The sequence below is a fragment of the Antedon mediterranea genome, chromosome 8 (assembly GCF_964355755.1).
Source record: "Antedon mediterranea chromosome 8, ecAntMedi1.1, whole genome shotgun sequence".
Taxonomy (NCBI): domain Eukaryota; kingdom Metazoa; phylum Echinodermata; class Crinoidea; order Comatulida; family Antedonidae; genus Antedon; species Antedon mediterranea.
The window spans coordinates 20,010,247-20,034,232 of NC_092677.1; the positions used below are offsets into that span (position 1 = coordinate 20,010,247).

Here is a 23,986-nt window from a genome sequence, read left to right on the forward strand (position 1 = left end):
TTTCGGCTGGGAAACATTTTTTAAGGGCCACGAAAAAAATGACTTGAGAAATTTAAAAACACAACAAATGTTTATCTGCTTGAAATTTTATATTAATTTGTTATATTTATTTGTAATCAACTCGCAATTCCATTTTTTTTCACGTTTTAATTGCAATGTAATGTAAAATCGTGTGACAAATGTGATGATGTGACACAGTGACATGCAAGGTGTGCGTTATAAATAAGTGGAAAACCTGGACTGAGATTAAATATTACATGCCTCTGTATTCTTTTAACATGGACCAAAATATCAAGTAGTGAGCCCTCTCTCTCCGAATATAGTTTTCCTGGATACATTTTGCCAAGTACGATCACTCAGAGTGCGTTCATTGATTATTTTCTTTTGTGCCTGTGCACTATACCTCAGACTGAGTAAGCTAACACTTTTTTTACTTAAATTATTAAAAGAATGCAATTGAGTACCTTTAGAATTTGAATAAACTAAAAATAACTTACGGTGTTTCAGAGTTTTTACAGTCACTACTTCCGAGTGTCCGCTGACCTTTGCTTGATCCGTGTATTTTGATGTCATGCATATTTGGTAGTAGGTAAATGCATTCAAAAGCGGGATGGTTATGCGTGTTACATCATCATCCCTTGTTGGCATTTCTTGGAAATATGTTAGGTTGTATATATCATAAGGATAACCAGCTCCTTTCAGGTATAAGACGGCTTTATATGTTTGATCTACATCAATTAATGGCCTGTAATTTTACATGCATGTACAAAATGAATAATTAACTAGATTTAATTCGTCACTATGACGAATTATAGGTTATATGCATTGATTTAAATAAAGATAATTGATTGATTTAAGATATATTGATTGATTGATTTTCTCAGAATCGTTAGTTATTTATAATATATGATAGGATCTTGCTAACGCAAATACAATAGCCGGTATCATAATCCGATCAAAGATCTTTCTGCGTATATAATGTCATAAACCACATTTGTGTTTTTATTTAGATTTCATTATAAATCATGTGTATAATCTATACACTAAGAAATACATTGAACAACCAATACGGATAATAAAAAAAATCTTATTTCGTTTGGTTTCCCAAGGTGAGACTCGAACTCGGTACTTGAATGCTATAGACACGAGCAAAGACCACTGAGCCATACACAACTGACTAAAAGTTATGGAAAGATTCCTCCGTGTATTTACTATGCAGTAACCACTTTGGTGCAGATAGATTATTACATACCGCAATGAATTATAATGTTTTACTATGATGACATCTTAAAAAATTTAAAAAAATGATGCACTGTCAAACTATATACTTTTAACTTTAATATATGAACTTCTTAAGGAAGAAAGTTAATGTTAAGTTTGTTATTTTGGCCTAAGAAAATGTTATAATTTGTTTGTCGAAATTAATTTTGTTAAATTTAATATGCCATTAATGATGACTTTATAATCAACTTTTGTTCTTCTAATTTCATAATAAATCATACATATGATACATACACTTCAAGAAAATTAAATAAAAAATAGGTGTTCCCGAGCATTCTAACGATATATATTAATTTTAAAATGTAGCATATTTTCACCATTTTGTTAACTTACACGTGCGTAGCCTGTCACTTTTGACGTTCTCGTATAACGCTGTTTCGCGTTGAAAAGTGAATGAAATATGATGATATTATTAAAGAAAGGTTATACAACAGTAATCGGACAAAAACAGTGCGCATTAACGTTTGCGCGTGCAAAAATCTGCGCACTCATGGCAATTTTTTAAACGCTTAAAATTGCCTGAAACCTACTCTAATTTCATCGAAAATAAATTCTGACAATTTTCAACATTTTAAGCGCGCGTACGCATGCGTTATATGCGCTACGCACGTAATTGTATTGCCATATGATGAAATATGACCTGAAATTTATGAGTACCAAATTTTGTTTAAAAGTGATTCATGCTTGTGAAGATATGATTACAAACGTGATTTCGTTAAATCGCGCGTACACCGCGTAATGTTTGATTGCGCACCCTGAAAACATAACCACATCGATTCCTGGCCATAAGGAATATACTCTGAAAAATTGACTTAGATAGATGAAACTGATATCAAGATAATTCACAGACAAAATAGTGCTAAGAAAAGAATAAATAAATAAATAAATAAATAAAGATTTTGACAGAATCAAGGTTATATGCATGATAATGCATATAACCTAATAAATTAAGTAGTGATCTAGTAGCATCAAAGAATATATATCACAAGAATGAGTAATCTGCGATTTTCCATGTAACAGTAATATTGTCCATGTGGTAGGGCGCCGCCATAAGTGAGGATGTATCTGGGATGTATACAACTTTTTGTGATGGTTTCACTAATCAAAGGCTGGACCACCGGTAGTATTTTCATGATAAATTATCAACTACATGCTAACATCATGTTACATGCTGTTTGGATATATAATTGTTCGTTTTATGCAATTTATTTAGTAAAAACTGCCGTATAAACAGTTCACTTTAGCAACCGGGCGCTACGATAGCGTGACCGGGCGTGTTGGTGTTTACGCGTTTTCGCGAAGGATAGTTTAATAATATTCCTATATTTAACTTGTTTCTGGTAAAACAAATAAATGTTAATGAAATTTAACATTTTATCCTATTAATAACATGTATTTTATACTAATTTATATCATATAAAAACAATACTTAATTTACCGGGCGTAGAGTAGTACGCGGCAATGGTAAAGAATAGGCCGTGCTGAGTAACGATTCGCTGATTTTTGGTGTTGCTGTGTTAGGCCTTTTTTGTGAACTAATTTAGCATGTTAGTAAATAATTGTCTGTAAAAGTGAATGTACACTAGTTTGTTAATAAATATGTATTATTAACATAGTTTACAATTGCAAAAACTATATTATCATAATTCTATTTAATGTGACATGTATAATATCTATTAAATCAAGTCTCATTTAGTATGTATACATCCGCCCTTATGAGGGCGGGCATCACTCTCTGGAGCTCTCAGTTACAAATTTCTCATGCAAAAATCGCGGAATACTCATTCTTGTGATATATATTCTTTGGTAGCATTCAATATTCAAAAGTAATAGACCTATGGCAAATTTAATTCTTAAGGGAAGGTATGGGAATTAGGCCATAGCAGTAGCTCAAAAGAGGCCTAGAACATGGATTTTGTCTCCACCTCTTGGATCTGCATTTTGAAAGTTGATATTGTGCAATGAATATGTTACCCACACTGTATCAAAAGTTCACCACAAAATATTCGGAAAATTTTGAGCAATGGCCTCCCAATGGTACCCTACTACCTTAAAACGAAGTATGAAGTTACTTTTATGGGCCAATATCTTTAAAAGTCCTTGTTCAAATGCTATTATACTTTCTCTTTGAGTAGCCTATTATATTGTGAACACTTATACACAATATTACATTTTAAAAATAAGTATTTCATATGTAAGGAAAACTGAAAAATTATTAAGTTGCAATTGCATTTTTCAAGATTTTTAAGACACAATATCTTCGTAACTGATACATACCTTATTTATATTTTTCCCAACTATTTGAGAGGGTTGTTAAACAAGATTTAAAGTTATAAGTTGTCAGCTTTTGGGAGTTTTTATTTATGAAAATGCAAAAACTGAGATTTGGCAAATTTTATAGATAATTTTTATATTTTTTAGTCGTTTTTTCAGCGGTTATATCTTGATAATCAACTCTTACTATGTATTTATATTCATGCAATGGGTATCCTAGTGGTTAGTGACACACAAGTGAAGTTTCAACGGAAAAAAAATTATTATCATCATCAATCATGTCGTTGATTTTCCAGAATCCACAATTACTGCGCGGTATTTTCACAAAATTGAATCTGTTTCTGTCCTGAGCGGATTTTTGCTCAACCGCCCACCTGCTCCGCGTTCTGTGTAAATGGTCATAAGTAATAACATAGATTCGTTTTCTGCTTACCGTTACTGCTCATCTGTGTAAATTGGCCTTAAGATGGTAATTATACTATCAGCATACAAAATATTCAAAAGAAATGAATGCAAGTTTTTAAGTATATGATAGGTTCATAGGGATATCATTCAAATGTAGATAACTGAATATAACAAACCTTTGTCTGTAATAAATCTGATAATAAAGTATTGGTGGTTGGTACTCAACAGGAATTGACCATGTGACTGTAATTGTTGTATCTGAAGGTACATAGGTCATCACCTCTGGAGCCCCGGTTACTATAAAAGAACATATACTTCAAAACTTAAATAGTAAATACAATACTTAATTTACATTAACGTTTGTCTGCGCACTCACGGCAATTTTTGCCTGAAAATAAATTTTGAACATTTTATGCACGCATACACATGCGTTATATGCGCACTAAATTTGGTTTAAATATGATACATGCTTGTGAAGATATCATCAGCAACGCCAAAAAGTGACACTAAAATGGCTACAGACACTATGCGCATGAAATGGATTTTACGTATAAATAAATAAATCAAAATTATGTGTTTTGTGAAGCTCAATACTAAGCCATGTTTTTTGTTAAACGCATGGTTATGTCAGACCACTACTACTCTTCATGGTGTCGCTCACGATATGATTACCATGTCATTTTAGACCGTGAAAAGTTAATCACATCGATTCCTGGCCATAAGGAATATACTCTGAAAAAAAGACGTAGCTAGATGAAATTGATAATTGACAGACAAAATAAAGAAATAAAGAATAAGGTTATAATTATATGCATGGTTATATTGAATAATAATGCATATAACCTAATTATTATAATTATATTAGAAGAAAACCTTACATGGACACCATTGTGTGTTACACTTTGTTGTTGACTGGCCTTTTCCAATACAGTAATGTCCACCATATTGTGGCAGTGGCTGGTTACAGATTCGTGTTGTCACTTGCTCTCCCCCTCCACAGGTCACAGAACAATATGACCATGCTGACCATGTTCCCCAACCACCATGCACTAGAAGATAGAAAGTTCGGGTCCATGGAAAATTCTAAAACCAACTCAGTTTACTGTATAAGAATCCAGGTTAGTCCAAACCAACGATTGTTAAAGACCCATTCCCTACAATTTTTGACGTTTTGTAAAATATATATATTATTACTTTAAAACATTAAACCAGGTCATTCCTTGTTTTAGATGTACGTTTTATGGTAAATTATGATGAAAAGAGAGAAACAATGCACTACCCAAGTAGCTTGCCATGAATGTCCTCTCGTGGCTTGGGCTAGCTAGGCTTAGTTTTGATGACCGCCTAGCTGGAAAACATCGGTAACGTACGAACATCGTACACTAGCTATAGGCCTAGCTTGACGTTGTTGTATAGTTGCTGCATTAATTGTCTTTCTGTTTTTGCCAGAATCCGTTGATACAAATTGGGGGAAACCCGGTATTTTCACTGAAAAGTTAGGAGTTTAAGCGAGATGTGCTCTGTTGAATGTGATCATGACAAAAGAGAAAAAAAAAAAGTAATTTTTAAATTAAAATGGCCATTTGTGGCACATACAAGTGAAATCGGACATAATGCTGAAAAACTACATTTTTTTTCAGAAAATGATAGCTGAAACAGTATTTATTAGGTTATATGCATTAATGCATATAACCTCTTGATTCTGTCAGAATCTTTATTTATTTATTTATTCTTTCCTTAGCACTATTTTGTCCGTGAATTATCTTGGCATCAGTTTCATCTAGCTAAGTCAAGTTTTCAGAGTATATTCCTTATGGCCAGGAATCGATGTGGTTATATTTTCACGATGTGCAATCAAAAATTACGCGGTCTACGCGCGATTTTAGGAAATCACGTTTGTAATCATATCTTCACAAGCATGAATCACAATTAAACAAAATTTGGTACTCATAAATTTCAGGTCATATTTCATCATATGGCAATACAATTATGTGCGTAGCGCATATAACGATTGCGTACGCGCGCTCAAAATGTTCCAAATTGTCAAAATTTATTTTCGATGAAATTAGAGTACGTTTCAGGCAATTTTAAGCGTTTAAAAAATTGCCATGAGTGCGCAGATTTTTACACGCGCACTGCGTGTTAAACGTTAATGCGCACTCTTTTTGCCTGATTTCTGTTTTACAATCTTTCTTTAATAATATCATCATATTTGATTCACGTTTCAACTCGAAATTGCGTTATACGAGCAGTGACTGGCTACGCACGTATAAGTTAACAAAATGGTGAAAATATGCTAAATTTTAAAATTAATGTATATCGTCAGAATGCAGGGGAACACCTATTTTTTATTTCATTTTCTTGAAGTGTATGTATCATATGTATGATTTATTATCAAATTAAGAGAACAAAAGTTGATTAAGTCATCATTAATTGCATATTAAATTTTAAAAAAATAATTTCGACAATCAAACAAATTATGACATTTTCTTAGGCCAAAATAACAAACTTAACATTAACTTTCTTCCTTCAAAAGTCGATATATTAAAGTTAAAAGTATATAGTTCATCATTTGTTTACATTTTAAAGATGTCATCATTGTAAAAAATTATAATTCATTGCTGTATGTAATAATCTATTTGCACCAAAGTGGTTACTGCATAGTAAATACTCGGAGGAATTTTTCTACCACTTTTAGTCAGTTGTGTATGGCTCGATGGTCTGTGCTCGTGTCTATGGCATTCAAGGTACCGAGATCGAGTCTCACCTTGGGAAACGAAATAAGATTTTTTTTTATTATCTGTATTGTTTGTTAAAATTTATTTCTTAGTGTATAGATTATACACATGATTTATAATGAAATCTAGATAAAAATTAACTTATGTCTTTATTATTATGTAACAACAAATGTGGTTTATGACATTATACGCATATGGATCTTTGATCGGATTGTGATACCGGCTATGGTGTTCGCGTTAGCAAGGTCCTATCATATATTATAAATAATTCTGAGATAAGATAAGATAAGATAAGATTCTGAGAAAATCAATCAATCAATATATCTTTTAAAAATCAATTACCTTTATTTAAATCAATGCATATAACCTATAATTCGTCATAGTGACGAATTAAATCTAGTTTACATTACCTTGGTGTTTTTCTATTTTGAGACAAATAAATAAATTTTAACATTTTGTGTGGTATGTTGGTTAAAAAGATAGTGTAAATTATGTATGATTTTCATAAAACCTATCATGTTTTATGCTTAAATTGAAAGTGTTCCATAATTAGATGCAAATAAACTACAGAATTGGTAAGTACATGTTTGTTACATTTCAATTGCTTTTCTAAGAAAAAATAAAATTACCAGCACAAGGTCCTACATTGCATCTCTGCCATTGGGTATAAGGATCAGAGGCCGGACAATCTTTTCCTCCAAAGCGTGGTCTAGGATTTGTACAAGAACGTCCTCTAGCTTGGACTCCACCCAGGCAACTAGCAGAACAGATTGACCATGGTGACCAAATCGTCCATTCACCATCTGCGGAGAAAAAAAAAAAAAAATTGCTAAGCATGAGTTTTGAAGTCAAAGAAAATCTCATGATCATTTTAATAAAGGTTGAAAATATAAAAGAATAACAAATTGGGGGCGTGATTCAAAATACAGCCAAAAGTGTTCAGGAGACTAATATACTATATTCCGAGACTGCTTACTAAATCCTCTAAGTTACGTCTGCAAGAAACCAACTATATTCTATATTTTTGCAGATATTTAAATCTAGGCTAAATTAAAGATAAAAGTTGTTTTCTATTACATTTGATATTTCTAAAAATTAGCTTAAAACTACATAAAAAATATTTTAAAAAGATTGTGTTTAAGTATTCAAGTATCAGCGCGTACATATTTTGTCTGAACTATTTTTTAACGATGTTATCGTTACCGCCTAAATAAATTTTTGTCATTTGATTGGATGATTGTAGGTCACAAGATAAAAAGTAAGTGCCCTATCAATCACTTCTGAGACAAAGTTGAGTTGTTTCTTTATATTTTAACTGGCCGCTACTTACTAAATTCTCTGCAAGTTAAACTGGCTATATTAAACACATTGTGATTATTTATCGATCTGATTGTTCAATTTCAATTCATCGACATTTTTATTCCATAATCAAAATAAAAACATATACAAATACAATACAAATAATAAGATAATGGAATGGGATACAAAATAAGCACAAGTGCTTTAAGCATGTAACCCTAACAAAAGATCAAACAATTAACACAAACAAAAAGAACAAACCAAAATAACATAATGTGATTTACTTAACTTAAATATTTCTATTGTTATAATATTGCTTTAATCTCTGTTTAAACAAACTTAAAGTGGGGGATTGTTTTATATAGTCTGTTAAATTGTTCCAAATATGTGTTCCTTGGTAGGAAATACATTGCTGTCCGACTTTGGTGCGTTTTAGTTGTGGACAGTAGTTTGACCTGTTTCTAGTTTATTTATTTATTTATTTTATTTTATGTCTTTAGGCACTGTGGCCAAGGATTACCAATAGTGAATTAATCACTGTCCTATCAGATAGGTGGTAATCCCCCTGATACAGAGGCTATTGTGTGAACCAGTTCACCGGGGTAACCCCCTACTCTTTTTCGAATAATGAACTGGGTTCTTTTAAGTACACACAGGTTATAACTGTGTACACTGGACCTACGGTTTATAGTCCTTATCCGAGAAGACTTGTTCCACCACCAGAACTAGGAGCGAGTCGGCCTCGAACCCTTGCCGATGTTGTTGTTGGCTCTTTAGGTACGATAAACGGCGCCCCTGCCTTAACCGCTCGGCCATATGACTCGCTCGCTAGTTGAGTAATTATGGAATGAGGCAGATGTACTAAATAAGTTATTAAATGATTCAGGTAATAGATTATGTTTATATTGATACATAAATATAGCAGTGTGTTTCGTATAAAGGTCAAAAATATTTAATGTTTGGGTTGAAATAAAAAGTGGATGAGAAGGATGCATAAAATGAACATGACAAATATTTCTAAGTGCTTTTTTCTAGAGAATATGTATACGGTTTAAGTTTGTAGCAGAAGTAGCACCCCATACTGTGATAGCATACGTTATTCTAGGTAATATAAGTGCATTGTATACTGTTAACAAGATTTTACTTGATAACATAGACTTCACTTTGTTTAAGACACCAATTATTCTAGAAATACTGTTTGCTACCTCATTTACATGAAAATTAAACGATAAAGTTTCATCCAGAAATAAGCCTAGAAATTTAACTTCAGTAGCTTTTACTATACATTCATTTCCCATCCTCAATTCTAGTGAGGTAGTGTCAGCTGACTTATTTCTAGCCTTAAATATAACATATTTTGATTTGTTTACATTTAGCGTTAATTTGTTAGCAATAAACCAGTCCGAAAGTATAGATAACTCCTGGTTCATTGTATCAAAAGCTTGAGTAATATCATTGTGACTATAAAACACATTTGTGTCATCTGCATACATAATCATGTCTACATGGTTACATGCTAGACTAATATCATTAATGAATATAAGAAATAATAATGGACCCAATATGGATCCCTGAGGAACTCCAGTGTTTACTGTCATTTTACTAGATGCAGTATTAACAATAAATGTGTATTGTAGTCTTTTTTTAGGATAGTTTGAGAACCAGTTTAGCGGAACTCCTCTTATACCATAAAATCTTAACTTATCTAATATTTTTATTTTTTTTATTTTATTCAATTTTCAGGCACAAAAAAACATGACAACAAGACAGCGGTGCAGCACCCTGAGGATTGCCATGAGTGCAAAGCACTATCGAGATGGCTCTCCATATACTGCACTTGAACAAATAAGTAAACCATAAAAAGACAAAGATATAAAAATTTAAAATTGCGAGGCGTCAAGTTGAACAATCATTAAAATTGAATCTAAAAAATATATATATATAAATATTATGTACAGATAAAAATGATTGTTTAAAGATAAAAAAAAATAAAAAGTTTAAAGTTGCCTGACATAAGACCGGAGAGCTGTCACAAATGTGTTAAAACTAAATAAAGAATGTTCTCTAATATAATTAGGAATCTCTTGCCATACACGGGGAAAATTAGTGTACAATGAATATTTAAAAGAAAATATCATAATAATATATCATGATCGATTGTATCAAACGCTTTTGATAAATCAAGGAAAACTCCTAGTGTGAACTCTTTATTCTCAATAGCGTTTGTGATTTTTTCAATCGATTGTATTAAAGCATGACTAGTTGAATGGTGTTGTCTAAATCCATACTGTGTTTTACTCAGTACGTTATATTTTGAGAGGTAACAAATCGTTTGATCATACACAATCCTCTCAAATATTTTGGAAAAAAAGGGTAAAATGGAAATAGGCCGATAATTATTTATATCGGAGATGTCACCATTCTTAAATACCGGGATAACTTTAGCAATTTTTATATCAGCCGGGACACAGCCCGATGATAATGACGTATTAATAATATGCAATAAAGGTTTTAAAATAAACGGGGAAGCAGATTTTATGAGTTGGGCACTTATACCATCATGGCCAGGAGAAGTATTCTTTGTGTTTTTAATATAGTGGTTAAGTTCATGTTCAGTAACAGGCTTAAAAAACATTGAAGAGGTAAAATTTCCCTTTAAGAAAGTTATGTGGGTGATTTGATCATTTTGACATTCATGCCTAAATTTATTATTTAGTTTTTCTCCAATATTAATAAAAAAAGAGTTGAATGCATCAGCTTTCTCATCATTATCAGAGAAAGTCTCAGTACCCAATTTTATTTTTGTAGGCAAATTGGTAGTCTTTTTCCTACCCATTATATCATTTAGGATTGTCCACGTTTTTTTAATATCTTGTTTATTTCGTTCAAACTGGACCATATAATATTCTTTTTTCCGATTTCTAATAGTAGTGGTTAACTTGTTTCTAAAATGTATGTACGTACTTTTATTAGTAGTGGTGTTATTTTGTTTGTACTTTTTATATAATTTATGTTTTTGAGAGATAGCTCTGGCAATTTCAGCTGTGATCCAAGGAGATTTTAACTTGTTCGCCTTATAATTTATGTTTTTGAGAGATAGCTCTGGCAATTTCAGCTGTGATCCAAGGAGATTTTAACTTGTTCGCCTTATTTCCAATTCGTTTTAAAGGGAAACAATTATCAATTGTTTTATTTAAAGTGTTTGTAAAATTTTGATAAGCAACATTCGCATTATTTGAGAATAGCACATCATTCCACTGATTACTTTGTAATTCTTGCAAAAAATACTCCGTTTGTTGAAGAGAGTATTGTCGTTTATATACAAATCGAGGATATTGCTTATTATGTTTTTCCAAAGTATCTACACAGAATATTGGGAAGTGTTAGTAACAACAACCGATCATATGCCATGAAATGCAGTATATACATTACTACACATGATTAATAAAACAATATCCATATTTATGTGTTTCTATTACACTTCAATTGTTCTAATTTCAGTAAAATTTAATGATATCAAAAAATGCTAAATGGGTTGGCATTAACAATTCCTTTACTTAAGGACATAGAATATTGTACATTAGTAGAAAAAAATATAGAACAAACTATTGTCCAATAATTTAAGTCAGAGATTTTACAATGTCTAGTCTTTTTAAAGTTAAAACAATTTATTAATCTTTAGGATGCTCAACAAAAAAGTAAATTATTATAAATAATTGTTGTAACCTGCACAATCTTCAGTGTTACATGCTTTACTATTGACAAAGTCACCACTGCAATAATTGCCTCCATAAGTTTGTACAGGATTGTCACATGTACGATTACGATAGATTATTCCACCACCACAGGTCTTAGAGCAAGGAAGATACCATAGTGACCATTCACTCCATCCTCCATCCACTATCAAAAAATGCAATCACATGTTACAATACTTAATGTATTATACAGTAAATAATGAACATTGACAATAACAGTAATAGATAGGCCTTAGTGGAAAAAAATCAATTTTATGTATTTGGAACTTGTTTAAAGTTTAGCCAATATCTGTATGGAACATTTAATTCAGACAAGCTTCTTACAACCGCTAATGTAGAAAATGGCAGCTAATGCCGAAAAAACCGCCATTGGGGCATGTGGCTCAGTGTCTGATATCTTGGTCTGGATCCAAAAATGACCGGGGTAATAATGTACAGCGCATTGAGAGCTTGCTTATATGCGCTATACAAGAATGAACTATTTTTATTCTTATTAATGTAGAACAATTCACCGTTAATACGTAGAAACACCAACAGCTTACGTAGTAAAGAAAAAATCAAGAGCAGCTAATGTAGAACAGTCAACGGCTAATGTAGTAAAGGAAATTGCCTAACAGGTAATGTAGTTACTATCGCCAGCAAATGTAGAAAATGTTATATTTACAAATCTGTCAAAATCATGCACAAATGTATAGCTAGCTTAGCTATTAGTCTATCCATCTCTCGTAAGCAACCGACTTTCAAAAAGCGGCCATCTCATTAGCAACCACCTCTCTTATGGGACCGCTTTTCATAATCGACCACCTCTCGTAAGTATAACCACCTCTCACAAACGACCACCATCTATCTATCTTATGGGATCGTGCCTTATAATCAACCACCTCTCGTAAGTGACCACCACCCCTCATAAAGGACAGCTTCTCATACAAGAGATGGTTGTATATAAGACATTGTGTTTCCTTTAAAAGAGGTGGTCACTATTATAAATAAAGGATCATGGTCGTTAAGAGAGGTGATGGCCCTTTAAAAATGATGGTATTTTACCAGAGGCAGTGGTTGTTAAGAAAAGTGGTTAACTATGAGAAGTGGTTGGCCTTACGAGTGGGGTGGTCACGAGAGGAGGTGGTCGTTTAAAAGACGTGGTGGTTAATATTAAGACATGGTACGAGAGGTGGTCTATTATGAGATTTTGAAAAGTGGTCAATTATTAGAAGCGATTCCTTATGAGAGGCGGTGATTATTTAAGAGAGGTTGTCGCTTACCATATGTTGTCGTTCTGAAATATGGTTGATTTTGAGAGGTGGTCAATTATGAGAGTCTGGCCCTTACAAGAGGCGGTGGTTGTTAACAGAGGTGGTTACTTACGAGAGGTGGTCGTTTAAGAGAGGTGGTTACCTACGAGAGTGGGTCGTTATGAGAAGCGGTCCTTTAAGAGAGTTGGTCACTAACAAGGGTGGGTGCTTTTTGAAAGTTGGTCGCTCGAGAGGTGGATATACTGATAACTAATTAAAGAGATGCATTTGCACATGATTTAGACATAAACATGTATTTTCTACATTAGCTGGCGATAGTAACTACATAAGCTGTTGACCGTTTCTACATTATTTGGTGTTGATTTTTATTTACTACATAAGCTAGTGGGTCTACGTTGGTGTTTCTACATTGGCTGGCATTTTCTACATTAACGGTTGTAACAAAGCTCCTTCTAGAAAACAAAACTATTGCTGAAAATATGTGGTGTATAAATCTATTTCTCGATCCAAATTTAACTTACCTCCACATTTTTCTGGATTACATCCATATACAACCTCTGTTGCATTTCCAGTACATTCCTTACCATTTGCAGCTGGAGCCGGATTCATGCATAAGCGATATCGACTATTGCTCCCACCTTCGCAATGAACTGAACAATTTGTCCATCTGCTCCATTCTGTCCAATTGCCATCCACTGAAAAAAAAATTCCTTTACTGAGATCAAACGAAAATTAAAAATATATATTTATGAAATGTTAATGTGATTCTGAATACAACATAAAGTATCAAATACTATACCAAGAATTTCCTAAGGCTACTATTAGGGCCCTTGTTCTTTCTAGACTGGACTGCTGTATATTTACTTGTTGGTATAACTGTTTAAAAACAAGCAGCGACAGAAAAGATTGCAAAACCGGACTACCAATGCATATTAAGGTCTAGTAAAAGTATGGTTAAACCTAGAACAATTGCAACATTATTTTATTTTATTTCTCTTAATATCTAGTTGATTTGTATGAGTGGAGTTGTGGCTTGGTGGTTATGATGCTTGTCTACCACTCCGAGGGTCCTGGGTTGAAGTCCCGTCACATGTCAGGATTTTTTCTAAGGACCAAATTACCCCACTCCCAAAGACATAAGTTTATGTAGAGCATCTTGTGTATATGTTTGTCTTGTGAACCTCTGAGGGTCCCTAATGATCAGCAACAGCTGGATGGATCACCCTCATTAAATATGGTTTAAAAAAAAAAAAAAAAAAAAAAAATTGAACATCATATTCAAAGCCCTATATCTTAAAAATTGGTTTTAAACCATTATAAGTAGATTTATATAATAATAATAATAAACAGTATTTATATAGCGCCTAATGGATCACTGACCCCTCTAGGTGCTTTACATAGGACCTTAACTAATGGTAATAAACTATCCCCCGCCGGACACCATTCCGGTATTTCTAAGTCAAGGTTTCGAGATGGAGACAATCAATAATGTGAAAAAAAAAAATGTAACTATGCTTAACTATGCTAAGGTAAAACTATCCCCCGCCGGACACCATCCCGGTATATACATATTAACCATAATAAATCTAAAGTAAAAGGTGTTATGTTATTACTGAGGCTTAAATGACATTTATCCTGCATTGTACATCTTTTCTAAAACTTGAAATGTTGTTGAAATTGATCAAACATAGTTTTCAAATACAGTAATGAAGCTTCGCTGTAAACTTAACTGGCAATTTCCAAATGTATGTATGGCTGTATGTGTATACCGCAGTATTAAACCACACAAAACAAATGAATACACACACATTGATTTATGTAGTCAATACAATTCATAACCTGATAATTATAATTGATAATTGAAACTTGTCACAAATAAAAATTAGCTTATTGTCACGGTTAATTAAAATACCATCTATTGTTCCCAACAAATATATATTTCCCAACAAATTTCAAATAGTACCATACTAAACACACACAAAGTACATAGCTTATACTTATAGTGCCTAGTTATTTCTTTTGAGACTATATAGATAATGTTTTAGGCTAAATAGCAACCATCAAGAAAAGAAATAAAAATCTGCTTACGAATTTAAAATCAACACAAAAAAGTGCACATGGTGGTAGCCAAAATTAGATGATGCGCACAGACACTAACAAAAGTATAAAATACCAAACTATATATTTTGGGTGTTTTTCGTGATGTTTTATTTGATATTTTGATGTTTTTTTGTGTGAGAGCTTTGTTTTTAACTATTCTCAGAAATAGTATATACCTATGAAAAAGTGGAAAAACACATTTTTAATTAATTGTTCTCCGTAAGTGTGGTGGTATACATGGTAAGTTGCTTTCAAGTTCAACAATATATCATCGAACCATTTGGATTTGTTTTGTTTATGTGTCAGTGTTTATTTTATTTATTTACATTTGTTTTTATTTCAATAGTTTCGTAATTTTGCATTTTTTTTGTGGGAGATTTGTTACTTATTTGTTACTTTTTGTAATTAAATTTTTGTATAGTTTTAATTTTTTTTGCTTTACACTGTCATATTCATTATTTACACATTTTGCAGATTCCAACTCGACTGTACTAAGCATTGACATCAATGGCCACAGCATTTTACTCACTGAGCTAAGTGATTTATGAAATACATTATTTTTCAGGAATACATGTAATTAATTCAGACGAGACTGAGACGTTGAGCAGTACAGACGTGCTTAACGCGAGCTCTCTAGGCCCGCTTATTGACTCGCAAGTTCCTATGTGCCAGGCGGGTTTGGCCTGCCTTGATCCACCTATTTATGCTGGTCACACCCGGGCCTGGGCATATTGACACATAGTTGGAACTAAGCACTTCATGTTGAACCTAGCTCTTAATATTCCTGCATTGCTGTGGTTTACAAGCCTGTGGTAGGCACGGTACTGAATATTATTCGTTTTTGGAAAAACGACTACGCAATGGCTACGCCAGCTACCATGAAACGTACCATGCATTCCATTGTGTTGCGTTTAGGTTTGTTCTTTATTTTCATCATGTGCAATATTACTGAGCATATTTGGATTTGTGATCATGGATTTTGTACCGATAGTGAACAATTTGTATGTGCGTGTTTTGGTCAATGCAATGTTAGCTTTTGTTCGCAAAACCACGATGTATCGGCAAAAATTGCTGAAGTCCCGGCTCAACGAGTGTTACCGGTTGCCAAACCTACTAGTTCAGGTACCGTAACCAGTAAGTCATCATCTGGTAGGAAGCTAGCCAGTGCTTGTGCTAGTAGGCCTACTACACCAAGTGAATCATCCTTTCCTACACCAAAGGATGGGTTAGTAGATGCTGTTGGCTACAGGATGGTAGATTTGAACTGTTTTTCAGAAGTTGTATCAAAGTACATGAAATGTCCACTGTGCAAGTGCAAGCTACGATTACGTGAGAAGTCTAATTTACAGCGAGGGTTTGCTTCAAAACTAATCGTCATCTGTCTGAATCAACTCTGTTACTTTACTGACGATTTCAGCACGTCATCAAAAATACCGAAACTCACAAAAGTCAAAGGTGATGACGCCTATGAAGTCAACCGTAGAGCTACCATGGCTTTCCGTGAGATTGGAAAAGGCCATAGTGCTATGGTAAGATTTTGTGCTGTAATGAACATGCCCCCACCACTAAATGCCACATCTGTGAGTGATCATAATGAGGCATTGAAAGATGCCTATGTTGCTGAAGCAGAGAGTAGTATGGTAAAAGCCGCAGACCAAGTATGTGAACAATGGTCAGATGAATGTGGAGTCAGTGTGGACGGCATTTGGCAGCGAAGGGGACGCAGTTCATTGAATGGTGTCGTCGTTGCTATTGAGATCAAAACTGGCAAGATAATGGACTATGAGATCCTCAGTAAGCATTGCAAAGGATGTCAGATATGGGAAAAAGAGGACACATCACCTAGATACATACGTTGGAAGGCAAACCACAAATGCAAGATAAATCATATCGGTTCAGCTGGAAGTATGGAACCAGCTGGGGCACGCCGCATATGGAGCAGAAGCATGGCAACCCAAAAACTAAAGTACACTTCATATATTGGTGATGGGGACACAAAGTCATTTTCACCAGCCTTATGGGACAATACCAATAGTAAAGAAGGAATGCGTCGGTCATATTCAAAAGCATGTGGGCGGAAGAATTCGAAAGCTGAAACAAAAACTTGGCAAAACAAAACTGAGTGATGGTGGTGGGATAGGTGGAAAGGGGAGGCTCACCCAGCAGAAAGTTGATACACTACAGAACTATTTCGGCATTGCGATACGGGGAAACAAAGGCGACAGAGCTGGCATGAAACGCAACATCTGGGCATCATTGTACCATGTGGCGTCAACAAAGAAAAAACCTCGTCACCATAAGTGCCCAACAGGAGCTGATAGCTGGTGTATGTACAATCGGGATGTTGCCAATGGTATCAATGTATACAAGCACACTAATGGTATCCCTAAAGCAATTATTAAGGTTTTAAAACCAATATACAAAGATCTTACAAAAGGCGAATTGCTAAATCGCTGTCTTGATTGTTATACACAAAACAGTAACGAGTCCTTCAATGGCACAATTTGGCAACAGGTTCCGAAGGAAGTGTATGTGGGTGCTATGGTCATGGATATTGGTGTGGCAAGTGCTGTTATTTCATTCAATGATGGCATGCAGGGATTACTGGCAGTACCTACAAGGCAAAACATTTGCCCTGGTAAATATACCACAAATGCTCTCAACATGATCGACAAATCAAGAATAAGATGTGCCGACCGACAAATGCTGGAGTCAACACGCAAACGAAGGAAGACAATAAGAAGGATAAAAAAGGGTTATGAAGACAAACATGAACAGCAGGAGGGTGTAATCTACGAATCAGGCTTGGGGGATTAATTACATGAAAGGTGATTAGCTACATTAAAGGCGCAATTGAATTAAGGACCGAAAAATGTATAAACTTTCGCATTTGTAAATTTAGATACGAGTTTCAATGTTTTTCGGATTTTGAAAAAATGTAGAAGTAGAACTACACCCCCTACAGACTTGAAAATTTGCAGAAATGCTCCTTAGAGTGTGCTCTATTTAATGGCCTCAAAATAAATAATATAGGTAGTACCAGACTTTTCACATGACATTTCTTGAGATTTTGGTTTTCACAATATGAGATATTTGTCCATAGTTTATCACATACCCCCCTAAATAATATATAGTATGTATGTAGGCCATTGGATAGATCTTGGGAAGAGCTTTAATTTGACATCTCAATCAACTATGTATGATAGTTGGTTGAAGCGCTACATTATTTTGAAAATTATGCAATCAACGCTAATTAATTATTCAAATTAGCTAGTGCATATTTTTTTTTTTAATGAAAATGCATATGTTACTGTATGTTACTTGTGTGGATATAGTATGAAGTTAAATAAAATATTGTTTAATACAGTTTGGTTAAACTAGCACACCTGAACAGATATCTAGCCAACAACCGGATGCAGATTTTCTTGTGCTTGGCGATTTTAACTTTTCTAATATTTTATGGACTCAATTTCCATCCTCATCAAACAATAATGAACAGATTTTCTTGGACTCTATTTTTAATCCTTTTTCTTTTTATCAATGTAACAAAGAACCTACTTGTAATGGTAATATTTTAGACTTGATATTATGTAATAAGGATATTTCAAGTAGTGTATTTTACTGTAATGATATTTTTAATTCTGATCATTCGTCTTTAACTTGTTCTTACTCGTTTTACTCTGGTACTTCTGCACGAAATGTTAAGAATTCTCAATATTTTCATAATTTTAAGAAGTTAAATCATGCTGACTTAATTGAAACTCTAAATCGAGTTCCTTGGAACCTTTTAGACTTGTGCAATAATGTTGATGATTCAGTTGACCTATTTTATGATTTAGTTTTAGCTATCGTTCGTGATCTTGTTCCAATGTATAAACCACACAGGAAGCTACCTCCATGGTTCGATGCATGACTACTTGCTAGTCTTAAGGCTAAAGAAAAATCCTTTAAACAAAAGAAGAATCATCCTTCTGACTTCTATATTGTTCTATTCAAAGTAGCCCGGACCAATTTAAAAAAACTCTGTCGAAGCAAGTATTATTCATTGCTAATGAAATGCAAAATAACAACAACAAATTTTGGTCTTGGATGAAGAAGTCTTATAAATCAAATGCCTCTCAGCCTTCAGCATTGAATCATGGAGGTTCTTCAGTGTATTCATCTAAGGAAAAAGCTAAAATGTTTAATAAGTATTTCCACTCTATTTTTTAAAACTGATGGTACTGGTTCATCTGCTGATCTTCCCCCTCTTCCTGACTACCCTATTGGTAAACTCTGTTCTATCCCCATTGTCAGAATTGAAGTCGCTGACCTTCTTAATTCTATTGATACTCGTAAAGCCCCGGGTAATGATCTTATACATAACAACATCCTCAAGCTTGGTGCTAACCCCTTCTTACCCTTTAAGTCATATTTGTTCTCAATCCTTATTTGATGGTATTTTTCCCTCTCTTTGGAAAAGGGCTGATTCCTGATCATTGTGAATAGGAATAATATCAGCGGCTGATATTATTCCTATTCACAAGGGGGCCTCTAATTATTTAGTTTGTAACTACCGCCCTATTTCTTTACTGATCCTACTCTTTCCAAAATTGTTGAACGCTTAATTTATCGTCATGTCTTTACTCATGTTTCTCCTGTTCTTAGCCCCTTCCAACATGGTTTCTACCCCAAGACCTTGTCTCACTAATCTTTCCTCTCTTTTACCTTATGCCTACTCTGCTATCAAGAGTAAATCTCAACTCGATGTTATTTACACAGATTTTTTAAAAGCCTTTGACCTCGTCTCCCATTTTATCAGGAGTCCCCCGGGGCTCCATCCTTGGCCCCCCTCTTATTTAATATCTTTATCAATGACCTCCCTTCTAATCTTTCTTCTTCTTGCTTACTTTTTGCGTATGATCTTAAACTCTTTAATACTATCAATGGCCCTAATGATACTGTTTTCCTTCAAGATGATCTTTGTACTCTCTTCAGATGGACCCCCACCTGGAAGCTGAGTTTAAATTTACCAAAATGCAACTTAAATAATGACGATTACTAAGAAAAGACAATTTATCCAATATGAATACAGCATTAATAATCATGTTCTGGAAAGAATTGACCATCAAAAAGATCTTGGTATTATTATCGACTGTAACTTAAATTTTATTCCTCAAGTTGATGCTGCTGTTAGCAAAGCAAATAGAGTGTTGGGCATGATTCGTCGAAATTGCTGGTGTTTTAAAAATTCTAATACTTTAATTCATTTATATGTTTCTCTTGTCCGTCCCCATCTTGAATACTGTAGTGTTGTGTCTAATTCGTTTTCGTCTATTCATAGTACTTCAAAGAGTCCAAGATCGTTTTGTGTATTCTACTTGTCATTGCCCTAGTTTATCCATCTCTCTCCCTTCTCTTGTCTCTCGTCGTTCCATGTTTGATCTTCAGTTTTTGTATAAGTGTATGAATTCTCGTTTCAATTTTAATTTTATCTCCTTGTTTTCCTTTCATGTTAAAGCTGTTGGTTGTCATACTCATAATTCTAAATGTAATCTCTTGTATGAGGGTACGTTTATTGTAAATACATAATATCAAAATAACGCTTAAAAAAGAACGACGTTTCGACTTCATCATGGGGTCATTATCAAGTCCAATGAATAAATATAAAACAACTAATTAAATAGCACAAGCCAAGGGTCAAAGTTTAAATAACAAAAGACCTATTGTCTAACATCCTGTCAAATGAAAAGCTTAGCTTTTACAGAGTCACTTTGTTTATTCAGACTAGGTTTTAATTGTCTGATATGTACAACATTTCATAGATAAGACAGTCAAATTTGTTTTTGCATTTCCTAAGTATACTAAAACATGAATTAATTTTACTTGGATTACAATCACGTTATGATCCTTTAAATGCTGTCCTATTAAGCATCTACTATGTTCAACAATGCGTTGGTAGAGGTGTCGGCATGTATATCCAAAAACTTGCATCGCACAAGTCACATTTAAATTTATACACAACACATTGTTGACTTATAATAGTTGGTTTCTTTTCGACTTTCCTAATGTTATCTTTAACTTTTTTACTTACTGTATGAATACAGGGACAATGTTTTTGTTTATCTTGTGACTAGTTGGCATAGTTGTCGCTTGACGGAGTTCGCAGATTTCTGGTCTTTGAATGGCAGGATGATTCGCACTGGTATTTCGGATAAATCTGTTTCACCTTCTGCAGTGTTTTTATTGCTCTCTGCTGGTTTAAAGTTCTGTATGGTTGTTGTTATTAGTTCATCTGGATATTTCAGACGCTTAAAAATCTTCCTTAGAATTTCACATTCATCATTAAAAAGCTGGTGGGTCGACGATAGTAAGCCCGATTTAACATAGTTATAATAAGTAACCTTTTATACTTGTTGTTGTCAACGTGACTATTATAGTGTAGCAATAAGCCTGTGTCTGTTGGCTTTCTATAAACCCGTGTGTGCAATTTTTCCAAATCTTTGGTTATCAGCATTCCTAGGAATGGAATTGTTCACGTATTGCAGTGTTAATGTTACTAAGAATGGATTTATCTCGCATATTTGTCTTGTACCATTCAGAGGTTTCAGAGGAGACATGTATCTGAGACAAAAATATCCTCCATGAGGATTTAAATACAGTAAAAATTTTGATCAGGTTAGCTACTAAAAGGATCCATATGTTATGTTATTAAATTTACACTAAAAAAAATTTTTCAGTTACATTAATTGATTGCATCGTTTTTTCTCGCTGATATTAAACCTATGTGTCATTATCAAACTAAAATACTCAATGCATGAATATAAAGACTATGGTAACCTATAAAAAATCACACTTTTTGCAGCTTCCTCAATAAAAACCTATTTAAGATTACTATACCAAATTTCATATGCTGTTTACCAACCCTCTCAAGAAATATAAACTCGGTATGTGAATTATTTATAAAGATACTGCATCTCAAAAATTCCCAAAAGTCTAAAATTGATTATTATAATAATCTAAATTTGTCAGTTTTTGTAGTAAAGGGCTATTTGCTCGAAATCGACTGGATATTTTGTGGGTAACATATTTTATTTCCAATATCAACTTTCAAAATGTAGACCCCAACGTCGAAACAAAATCCATTTTCTAGTCCTTTTTTCACCTACTCTGTATAGGCTATGGACACGATGAAACACCATATTTTGCCACGTTACACTTGTTTCCAAATTTCCTATGCATGCTACATCGAGCACAATCTCGCTAATTACAGAATGTTTTATAATTTATCATGCTTATAAACTTTTCATTTGAGGTTTAGGGAGTGGAGTTACAACCATGGCACTAGGTCAGGATTGAACCCTGGACCTTGGGATTAGAAGGCAAGCATGTTAACCACAAAGCTACAGCTTTACTCCACTTATGTCAAACTAGTTTGATTGTAGCATAGAGATATTATATCACTATAATATCTCTATGATTGTAGACAGAGCTTTTATTATCAAATAAAACACAAGCTGTGTCAAATATTGAAATATTAATGTGAATCTCAACAGAACAAAATCAAATAAAACACTGAATTGGGAATCTGTTGCTAAGAATCTCAATAAAGCAGAATCAAATAAAACACTGAATTGGGAATCGGTTGCTATTTATATGAATCCCAACAGAGTAGAATCAAATAAAACACTGAATTAGGAATTTATTGCTATGAATCTCAACAGAACAAAATCAAATAAAACACTGAATTGGGAATATGTTGCTATGAATCTCAACAACAGTCAAATCAAACACTGAAGTGGGAATCTGTTGCTATGAATTTCAATAAAGCAGAATCAAATAAAACACTGATTTGGGAATCGGTTGCTATTTATATGAATCCCAACAGAATAGAATCAAATAAAACACTGATTTGGGAATCTGTTGCTATGAATCCCAACAAAGCAGAATCAAATAAAACACTGATTTGGGAATCTGTTGCTATGAATCTCAACAAAGCAGAATCAAATAAAACACTGATTTGGGAATCTGTTGCTATGAATCTCAACAAAGCAGAATCAAATAAAACACTGAATTGGGAATATGTTGCTATGAATCTCAACAAAGCAGAATTAAATAAAACACTGAATTGGGAATATGTTGCTATGAATCTCAACAGAACAGTCAAATAAAACACTGAAGTGGGAATCTGTTGCTATGAATTTCAATAAAGCAGAATCAAATAAAACACTGAAGTGGGAATCTGTTGCTATGAATCTCAACAGAACAGTCAAATAAAACACGGAAGTGGGAATCTGTTGCTATGAATCTCAAAAGAATAATATAAAATACAACACTGAAGTGGGAATCTGTTGCTATGAATCTCAAAAGAATAATATAAAATACAACACTGAATTGGGAATCTGTTGCTATGAATCTGAACAGAAAAATATAAAATAAAACACTAATCGGGAAAATTGATGTGAATCTCAACATGAAGAAATGTATCATCTATTAATAAATGATTAGGTTCCTATTCATTCAATATACCTGGACACTCTAATAGGTCCATACAGGTCTGATGTTGTCTGTTACTTTCCAGGTCATCAATGTTAGGGCAGTCATTTCCTCCTCCTGATGGTGTTGGATCTGTACAAGTCCGTTCACGTGTTTGATTGCCAAAGCCACAACTGACAGAACATGGAGTCCAGGTAGTCCACTGTGCCCAGTTACCATGTTCTGAAAGAAATTCATTTTTGCACTATGAATTACTAAAATCAATCAATGAAAACCTATGACATTTTTGCTGAATATGTTTATTGCACATGTTTGTTTAATGGAGTAACTACTGCGCTATGACATCTAGTTTTGATTAGACATAATGCAATAGAATTATTTAAATTGTATTTTGGTATTTATCCAT

The 23,986-nt window shown here is 33.6% G+C and overlaps 1 protein-coding gene across 2 annotated transcripts in view; it reads right to left on the reverse strand.

The window, feature by feature from the left end:
* The window catches only part of LOC140057080 (coadhesin-like), a 42,275-nt gene that overhangs the window by 8,221 nt on the left and 10,068 nt on the right, over window positions 1–23,986 (reverse strand). For both annotated transcript variants that reach the window (XM_072102614.1, XM_072102613.1), the window contains exons 9-15: window positions 23,614–23,802; window positions 13,527–13,700; window positions 11,724–11,897; window positions 7,328–7,501; window positions 4,839–5,009; window positions 4,137–4,257; window positions 498–745 (exon numbers count right to left, since the gene is read on the reverse strand). In XM_072102614.1, the coding sequence (XP_071958715.1) occupies window positions 498–745; window positions 4,137–4,257; window positions 4,839–5,009; window positions 7,328–7,501; window positions 11,724–11,897; window positions 13,527–13,700; window positions 23,614–23,802 (1,251 nt within the window). The remainder of the gene's footprint in view (window positions 1–497; window positions 746–4,136; window positions 4,258–4,838; window positions 5,010–7,327; window positions 7,502–11,723; window positions 11,898–13,526; window positions 13,701–23,613; window positions 23,803–23,986) is intronic.